At 29.2% G+C, this 10,528-nt stretch overlaps 1 protein-coding gene across 1 annotated transcript; it reads right to left on the minus strand.

The window, feature by feature from the left end:
- Positions 1-549: 549 nt before the first annotated feature.
- Positions 550-2,475, minus strand: LOC114185551 (scarecrow-like protein 32). Its single transcript, XM_028073347.1, has one exon. The coding sequence runs from the start codon at positions 2,407-2,409 to the stop codon at positions 1,030-1,032; it is 1,380 nt and encodes a 459-aa protein (XP_027929148.1). The 5' UTR covers positions 2,410-2,475; the 3' UTR covers positions 550-1,029.
- Between the last annotated feature and the right edge of the window lie 8,053 nt (positions 2,476-10,528).

Raw genomic sequence — 10,528 nt, forward strand, 5'->3', positions numbered from 1 at the left:
CTTTTCAAACACGTATATATATATCAATCTAGTGAATTTATCGTATCAGGTCTTTAACCCTAATGACATCTTGGAATATTTAAAAACAACGACATCACGGAGGAGTGTGTTGTGGACCACGTTCAGTTATCCTTAGATCGCTGGTTCGAATCCGGCAGCACTGATTCGTTTTGTCTCATGGACCATGTTGTCCTTTTTCACCTCCCGATTAACATCAAATTTCATTTCCACGAAAACAGAAAACAAAAATTACAGAAGGTCCCTCTGGACCCTAAATGCAGTTGCTGGATTTCATTTGTGTAGACGCTGCTATTCACGACTTATCATTATCACCTTCTACTCGAAAAGATAACTTTTTGGCCTTAGCCTGTACATCTTCTCACTGAACATGACCACTCATAAAATTAAAGTTTGGGTGGTCCTTTTACATGCATTTGGATACGTACTAAGTAATATTAGAACTACCTTAAAAGGTTAAATTGCACAGTAGTATTTGAAAATTGCCCTTTGGGAAACAGTGTTTGAGTCAGCCATTAAATGTAGGAATAGGATCATTTCATACTAGATATGCTAGGTTAATGTTATGGTTAGCCTTACCTTTATATATGCATACATTTTGGCACAAATTTCGCTGATAATCATAAAATTATTAGTGTTAGAACTGGGTAATAATAAAGAGGGATTTTCTTACAACAGGTTCTTTTTCTTATACCTAGAGCTCTGAGCAGAAACAAGTTAAAGCTGCGTAAAAGAGAAACGATAGGAAAGAGACAAATTTGTCTGATACAAGAGGACAACGTACACATTTTTTCCCCTTTGCCTTTCATGTGATCCAACGTATTCAGCTCCGTAACAAAGTTGCCACAAATAATTCTCAAAAAGCAGCCATTTTTTCTGATTGTCTCATGCAGATGAATTTCACTCCTATGAGAAAGAGATGAAATTCCTCTGTCTCATATTTGGACCACTGAATTAAGCAATTGGAATCATTTCCATGGTAGGTCCAAACTTGCCTCTCATGAAGTGTGTTTATGGCAGACTTGCATCCATTCCAACATGATCCCTTATTTCACAGGGGACCCAAGCTGTCGCAAAGACACAACTGTTTCCTTTCCATGTGAGAACTAACATACCTTCTTCTCTTTTCATCCCCCACCCACTAGCATGTTCATCTAGCAACCCTTTAACTTCCCTAACAGTTTCATCACAAAACGGAACACTGAGGTAACCAACATTTTTCATTCTTTGGGACATTTGCACCCCACACTCCAACCTCTCGATTCTTTGGTGCCCTTCAAAGCTTATGATGTTCTCAATCTTCTGCCCTATGTCAGATTCAAACTCCGCCCTCTGACCATTATCTTTAGGCAAAAATGTCTCCAATGCGTCAAAGGGTATCCAAAGATGGTTGAAACATGTGGTGATTCTTGACGTGAGACTAGAAGCACTAAGGTCACAATCCTCATCAACCAAGAGCACAATCCGCGGGTTAAAACCTTTTATTATATTTAAAAAAGCATCCCTAAGGGAATGACTTTGGCGGCTTCCCTTTCTATCATCAGACAAATAACGCAGCCAATTTTGGCAATTTATGACCAAAGCTTCATCTTCCCTAAGGTTCAGCGTAGTAGGGTTCAAGAGACTTAACATTGCTTCAAAATGGAAGCTATATGATTCATCGCTCAATTCCGCAGGTGTTGGTCCTGTGTTTCCTATAATGTTGAATTCAAAAGGGACATCTCTGAACTTGGCGAAATTCCCCAAACGTAAACCAACCTCGTGTATAGATACATTGACCATGGGGGGTACATGGGGTCTACAAAATGGAACTGTGATTCTGAGTGAAGGAGGTCCTTCAGGGTTTTTGGCCAATGCATCTATAAAAGTAGGCCATTGCATACAATGGGTTGTACTAAAATCTAGAATATGTACCCTTTGGTACCCAGTTATTGCTTTGTAAATCTCATTATTGGATGCACAATACCCAAATCTATGCCAAGGAATGAGATCCACATACCCGGCGAGCTCGGTGACGCTCATCAGCCTCCTTTGAATGGTGTTGCTTCCTTTGAAACTCATGGCAGTAGGGCAAATTCTTGAAGCCCTAGAGATCAATGCCCTTAGGAACCACGAGGTGAGTCTTTGGTTTGTGTCCCCGACAGGGGAAGCAACGTTGTTGAGCACCCACATGACTTGTTGAGCCAAGGTGATGTCGTTGCTCTCCAAAGCGCTGGCACAGTGGAGCAAGAGCTTCTCAATACAAGCTCCATCCAGGCTTCCCAGACAACCTTTGAGTGCTCCAGAGAGAGGGTTGTGAGGTGTGTTAAAGAGAGTGGTAGGGTTTTGAAAGGAAATGGACGTGCCCTTAAGCTCAGCTTTCATGTGGCTGTGTGAGGACGTGACGTGCATGAAGCCTAAAGTGGAGTGAAATGAGAAACAGTGGAGAAGATGTGGTTGAAGAGTGAGGCAGGTTTCTAGATTAAGATGGTATATATATGATTATAAAATGATTTAGCTAGTGGCATGATTGGTGAATTATGAGGTGCATTAATGGCAAAAGTGGGTTGAGGATGGTCAAACTTTGGCTCTAGTTATATAAAGTTGAGAGAAGAATTTTCAGCTACGTCTCTTCTTCAGAATAAATATTGTTGTATCTTTCGTTTCCCTTTTGGATGAATGTTGGAAAAGTAATGGCGCATGCATTTTTGGAGTGATGAAAAGATCGTGCAAGGCTAATTTGGTTGCTTCTTCATTTGTTTTGTAGTAATGATTATGGTTATTATAAGGAAACTAAAACAGAAGATGATGAATAGGTTAAAAGGGGTGTACTAGCCGGCCCACTCTTGTCGAATTCGTTTTCATTGTATGGCTATTTTAAAGAAGATCAAATACATGTTTACTGCAACAAATCTGAATTTGTTGTTGCCTTCATTCCCTGACTCTTACATAATGCATATAATTAATATACATAGAATATTAAATATAACTCGGTGCCAAAAATAAAGACAAACCAGAACACTTCCCGTAATAAACTATTCGAATAATTTATCGTGTCTTGGATTCACTCCTTAAAAAAATCATTAGCTTACCTTTTAAAACAAATCGTCAACAAAAACATTCTACATTGATGAATCACTTCTGTAATTAACGTTCGGAAGTTTTTTTGTTCCAACCATGAATTTGTCCAAGTCTACTAAACTATAAACTATTGTAGAATATATAAATTTTTCATCAGAAAAAAAAAATTGATTACACACGTGAAACACTTAAAAGTACTCCAATCCTGTTATAAATAAAAGAAGGATATGAAAAAACAAAGACTATAAAAAGACCAAAATATAAAAAGAAAGCATATATAACATTTAGAAAAAAAAATTGTGACAAACCATTTTGACACTCGTATAGAAATAAAATAATCATAAAAAAAATTGTATTTGTAAAGAAAAAAAGAAAATAAAAAATAATAAAAATAATATCAAATGGATGTAAAAATATTTTAAATATTAAAATATCATTGTCTTAATATTAATCTTACTCGTATTTACTTTCATGAATAAATGAGATCTCAAGTTTGATCCTAATTCACCTTCATTTAACTCTATGTCATGTCTTATAATTCCATTTTTTTACTAGTATGATCCATTTAGTTTTAACCTAATCTGAGAGAGATATTGGATATCTTTTCACCTGCATCCAACCCCTCTAAAAATTGCCTCATCTAGATTATATAATACACTTATAATTAATTTTGTTGCATGAAATATTTAATATTAATTAGATAAAAATTATAGCTAATAGTTAACACTTTTTTTACTTAAGTATGTAACATTCATGTTAATTCATGTTAATAATGAATACGACCTAATTAACTGAAACAAAATTATTAAGATATTTTTTATTTTCTCTCTCATTGTCTTTTGAGTTGTTCATATGTTGTATTCTTCTCTCATGCTTATTTATTTTCTTTTGTTACTAAAAAAAATTAGACATAAACTCAGTATTTCTATCCTCATCTTTTCATATTTTCTCTTCCATTATTAAAATAAATAAATAAGGTAAATTTTTTTTGTCTGACTTGATATTGAACTATTTGTTTAATAATTAGCATTATTTTTTATCTCATGACCTTTTTGTATATTCATATTTTATTAATATAGAAGAAGAAACAATATACTGTGTGATTTTTCATTGTTGGTTTTTAATTGTAACTTGATTATAATAGTTTTTTTTAGTAATTATGTCTCTCAACTTTTGATTAGATTATGATAAATTATTTTTTAGTCATAAACTTATTTTTTAAATAGGTATATTAATGTAAAACAAAAGAATAAATTTATTTTTTAAAATTGATAGAGAAACTACTAGTGAAGATGAAAACATGATAATATAGTTGTTTATCGCATAACAATGAAATGAAAGCTTGTGAATATTTTTTGAATCAAATGCATGTTAATAAAATGGAAGATGAATATTTTGCAGATAATATGGTTATTTACATCGATAAAAGTTAACTAAAAAATGTAATTATAATTCAATTACCATGAGTTCAAAAATATGAAAAAACGATAGATATTTTTTTATATATGTGTAATTTTTTTATAATTATAAATATACTAGATTATGTATTCATTTTTATTGAATTAGTCACGATAATATTAAATATATAAATTTTGAATATATTATTTTGCCTCCTAAAATTTTTGGTAAAAATCCATCATTGATTGGATTATAACGTGGAAAGTTAAATATACTTTTGTAGAATATACTATAAAGCAGGTGAATGAAGGCAACATGTTCTATGGATTTTGTGAGCTAATCAACCTGTTACCCACTCACCCTGTTTTTCTTGACCAATAACGCGTTCGTTTGAGAATAAAGTACCCACCTTGAGCATGCAAACTATGATTTTTTTGATAATGCATACGAGGAAAAAGTCTTCTAAAATGGGAAATCATTTAAAGTAAGAAAACAAAAGTTATGAATATATTACCACTTGATTTGAAATGAGTCGAATATTTTAGTTTACAAATTGAAGTAAAACTTATTTTTCTCTACATTTTTTAAATTTGTACGCGTCTTTTTCACTTTAGAATTTTGGTGTTCCTTTAATTACTTGGAAAGTCAATGGACATGCTATAGATATTACAGCAAGCTCTGTCGCACAAATCTCTATATTTGAATGGAAAGAAAATGAGTTTTTTTTTTTTTGTTAAATATGTTTTTTGTCATCAGGTTTTAGTGGTTTTTAGAATTAGTCCATCTTCGAAACTTTATAACAATTTAGTCCTTCATCTTTAGAAATGTGTGGATTTAGTCCTTCCTACCAAATTTTATTAAGTTTATTTGACATTTTAAATGCATTTTATGATATTATTTGAGTTAATATTAAAATGCAAGTGTGTCAAACAATGTAAACAATTTAAATACTATCATAAAATACGTTTGAAACGTCAAATAAACTTAAGAAAATTTGGTTGAAAGGATTAAATTCTCGCATTTTTAAAGATGTAGGACTAAATTGATCAAAAGTTTTAAAAATTGATTAATTCCAAATTTCACATAAACTTAAGGAACCAAAAACATATTTAATTTTTTTTTTAAGATTTTTTAAAATTCATTCCACCGAAGAAAGCATGAACTTTATATAAAGAAGAAAACTCGAATAAAATATCAGAAACTTCTCTTTTAAGTTTTTCAATTCAAAATCCGGTTTTTCTATTACTAAGAAATATCTTTTAATAACAAATGCATTTCATATGAATTTAAGTGAAATAATACTACAATTTTTTACTCTTGTTGGAAATTAACTCACAAATTTAGTGCATAGCATTTATGTTTAAAACAAAATCAATAAAAAATAAATCTAAAAGTGTTAGACAATAAAAGATAAACAAATGAACAAAAAAAATAATAATTTATTGATTTTGTACAACACATAGACTACTCTCCCATGCCCTTTGACCCCAAGTACACACACTCTCCAAAACAATAATTAAACCCAAACCTCACAACACTCTACCACGGGAGTATAAGAGAAGTCAAATACAAGCTTAAAATGTGTTTGATTGGAAAAATGACCATCATGAACTTAGAGCCCATTATATAGTCACTAAGACCTACACACTTGATTATCTTAGGCGATGTGAGACTTTTCAAGACATGTTATTTTCATCAGTCCAACATTCTCCACAATAAACACATATTCATTTCCTATACCAGTAATCATATTCCACCATAAGAAGTATCACTCGTCTTGAGAATTTTCACTTGGAATCAAGCTATCCCAATAATTTCCACTTGGAATCAAACTATCCCAAGAATGCTCACTTGGAATCAAACTATCCCAAGAATTTTCACTCGGAATCAAACCATCCCAAGAATTTCCACTTGAAATTAAAACCATTCGAAGAATTTTCACTTGAAATCAAACCATCCTAAGAAAGTCCACTTGGAATCAAACCATCCTAATAATTTCCACTTAGAATCAAACCATTTCAAGAATTTCCACTTCGAATTAAGTAATCTCAAGAATTTCCATGCACACTACCCATGTATAATCACCACACACCTTGCATAAATATTAGTCAATGCTCGCACATAAATACCATATACCATAAGAGAATAACATTATGTAAAAATTTGTACAACACATAGACTACCCTCCTATGCCCTTTGATCCTAAGTATACCCACACTCTCCAAAGCAAGAATTAAACTCAAACATCACAACACTTTATTACAAGAGTATAAGAAAATTCAAATACAAGATTAAATGGTGTTTGATTGAGGCAATGAACATCATGGACTTAGAGTCCATTACATAGTCACTAACACCCACCCCCTTGGTTATCCTGGGCGATGTGAGACTTTTCAAGACATGTTATTTTCATCCGTCCAACACTTTGAGGGTTGGTAACTAGGAAACTTTGTCGTTGTCAATGAGTTCGTGCAGGTCATTAGTGCAAGAGTGGTTCAGGCATATTTGTTAGCAATGTATAAGATTTTCTTAATAGCATGTGAGACTTTTTGGTAAAGGAAGGATATGTCAATTCTCGTACGGGCATTCACTAAATTCCCACATCAATTAATATCAAAAAGAGAGCAACAAAATAAATATTATAAAAAAAAAGAGTTGTTTTTTGAGTTGTAACCAACTCAATAGGTCTCTTAGATGTATGAGAAACTCTGATATAATTGTATGTCGTTGTAAGGTTTACAATTTTAAAAAATTGCATTTGAAAGTTTACAATTTTCGCAAGAAAAATGGTACGAGAAGCTTTATATTGATCGAAAAATTGCACAAAAAAGTTTATATTTTATCCACAAAAGTTGTAAAACAAGGGTTTTCAATTTTATCCACACAAGAATTGCACAAAAAAAAGTTTACAGTTTTCTTTATAAAAAAAAATTATTTTATATACTTTTATTTATATTTTTGTTCTTATTTATATATGTTAAAAGATTATTTTGCTATTGTGCAATTTTCAATATCTAAGTTATAACTTCCTTTACCTGCTTACTCTATGAGGAAACTTAACTTAACTTCAAGAACAACAAATTTTTTAGGTACTCAAATAGAAATTAAAGCATTTTAACTAGCTTAATTAAAAAAAGTTCTTATTATGAAATCATTTCATACAATCAAAACAAAAGTTCCACATGTAAAAGAAAAAAGAAAAGAGGATTTAAATATGAGGATGAAAAACTAACCCATATTTAAGACTCCAATAGGAAGAACTTCATCCAACCATCGTCGCCTTTTAATGATGCAATCTAATAATGAAAGATTAATTTAAAAACTTAGAGAGAATATAATGACTTAGAATTTTAGAAAGACAATTTTATAAGAAATGAAGAATGAATGTTTTTTTACTATGTCTCAAAAGACATTTTCATTTAGTTAAATTTTATTCTCCAAACTCAAATAAATTTTCAATAATGATTTTGAATAATAATACTATATGATACATACAACAATAAATGTAATTTAACTATGGTTTTGTGTATTACATATGCCATATTTTCTTCTTAGTATAGTGAGAAAAAGAAAATAATATTTTTATCACGAAAGTTTTATTTCATTATTTTTATTTGAATTTTATTAACAATTAAAATAATTTAACAAGTGTTTAATTTTTAGCAAGACTTACATATATTTCTTAAGAATTATTTCGAATTTTAAATTTATAAAACAAAAAGTAAAGATATAATTAAAAGTAATTAACATTTCGTTTAAAACGTATCCAATAATTAATAAAAATCAAATATTTATTTATTTTAGTCATTAAAAATTTGTAAATAAATTAATGGAATTAGTTTTTACATTAAAGTAATTTTTTTATTGTAGTATGTCAATATTTATAGTGCGGACTACTCATCAAGATTATATATTAACTATTTTTTTCAAAAATAAATATTTAGTTCAGTAAGTAATAAAAAATAATTAATGTTTAACTTCTACAAGTTTGCATAAAATAATGAAGAAATCCAATTTAAAAAGTCCTTATTTTTATTTTAAATGGTGAAAATTAAAACGCGTTTGGTCGTGTTGGTTTTTAAAAATACTACTCCAAAGGTGGAGTATTACCCCATAACAATTCGCTGTCAATTATGAATTTTTCTAAAGGTGGCCTGAAAGTACTTTCTGGAATCGCTTATTGGTACTACTTTCAGACAAAGAAAACAAAAAAAAAAAAAAAACTTACACTGAATGATTATATTATCATGCATAGTCGGCTCAAAATTAATTTAATAATCAAATTGTCAAACGCGATTTTGATTTCCCTTTTTATGTTTCTCTGTTCTTTTTGACTTAACAGTACGTTTAGCTTTATTTAGCGTCTATAACGAGACAAGAATACAATTGCAAAACAATGATTAGTAATTTGTTCACTGCATGCAAAATTCCCTCTACGCGGTTTGATTATGCAGAATATTTATATTCCCTTAATTATGGCATCAATCATGAAAAAACTTAAAAAGTCTTAGTTATAGTAGATTTAAATATCACTTTTACTGTAACAAGTCAAATATTATATCTTCTTACAAATTATATTTACGTTATTACGATTTTTATCTTTTGTAAAAAAATTATAATTAATATTTGAAACATTAAACCGGTAGATAATAACGCGAGTAAAGTCAATAAGATTCTTTTTGTCAACTTTTTAAAATATCAACTTTATTTTTTAAAATATAATTATTTATTAAATTTTTAAAATTAATCGTTATTTCTATAAGTTTTTTATAAAATCGTCTATCTTTATTTTTTTTTATCAATAATTATTTTTTCATCTTTTTTATATATTTCGTTTTATTTTAATATATATAATTTTATTTTATATATTAACTTAATAACATTACAATATCATTACATAATAATATAATATTACGCGTATTTAAAAAATATGTACATACACGATAGTATATGTATTTATGCTGATATCCACTAATGAGAATGTGATGCGATAAAAATTTAGTACTGTTCGATGATGAATTTTTATTTCAGAAATAATTATCAGTTTCACACCACATTACTATATATCCCTAGAATAATATTGCAAATTAAATATGATTTTGTTTAAATCATCTTTTTACCAAGTTTAATATTGGAATTTTTTTTTAAGTTTTTACTTGTAGATGGATAGTTTAAATTTTGATCAAAAAATTCTTAATTTTAAACAACTCACCAAACAATAAAATTCTTATCCTCATATTTAAGAATCATGGTTATATCTCTGAAACAATTTGCCAATATATTACAAGAGTAGTTAGCACCTTCTATTTTAGTTATACTTATTTTATCGTGTTCTTCACAAAATCACAACGGATAAAACAAGCTATTCAGAGAATATTATTAAATTTACAATTTTCTGAATAATTTGACGAATATTTTCTTTTCTTTTTTTTTAAATAATTTGATGTCAATTATATTCTGTAAATAGTGGATGATATGGATCCAGTAATGCTAATTAAGATAAGATTCATTAATATATATATATATATATATATATATATATATATATATATATATATATATATATATATATATATATATTGATTGATGAGATACCTATTTTAAGTTGAATTCTTAAAGATAAAAGGAGCCTTCAATCAAAATCAATTAGGTTCTCCACTTCATAAAAATTTCTCACCAAAGTTGAAAATACTCGTAATTTTGAAAACCACGTTATCGTTTATAGGTTGCATTATTAAAAGAATGAGAATGATTGATTCTCTTTGCATGCAAGTGGTGTTATATTTTTCTCCACTCTTCACCATTTTCTTAATAAGTGTTCTTGTTCATTCCAAAATTAAAATAATTTTCTTCCAGCTGTAATATTTGACTCATCTAGAAAATTTAGGCCCATAAATTCTGTAGAAAAACGAAGAACAAATACTTAGACACTGTATCTTTTCTATCTCACCAATCAGTTTCATTGAAATGTTAACAATGCAGTCGCATCAATCAATCATCTTGTGATTAAGAAATTTGAATTATCCATAATTTTGAAAGGCCTAAATAAAAA

The sequence above is a fragment of the Vigna unguiculata genome, chromosome 5 (assembly GCF_004118075.2).
Source record: "Vigna unguiculata cultivar IT97K-499-35 chromosome 5, ASM411807v1, whole genome shotgun sequence".
Classification (NCBI taxonomy): Eukaryota; Viridiplantae; Streptophyta; class Magnoliopsida; order Fabales; family Fabaceae; genus Vigna; species Vigna unguiculata.

Excerpts from the sequence above, each read along its gene's own strand:
- LOC114185551 (XM_028073347.1), bottom strand. The coding sequence starts at position 2,409 with ATGCACGTCACGTCCTCACACAGCCACATGAAAGCTGAGCTTAAGGGC.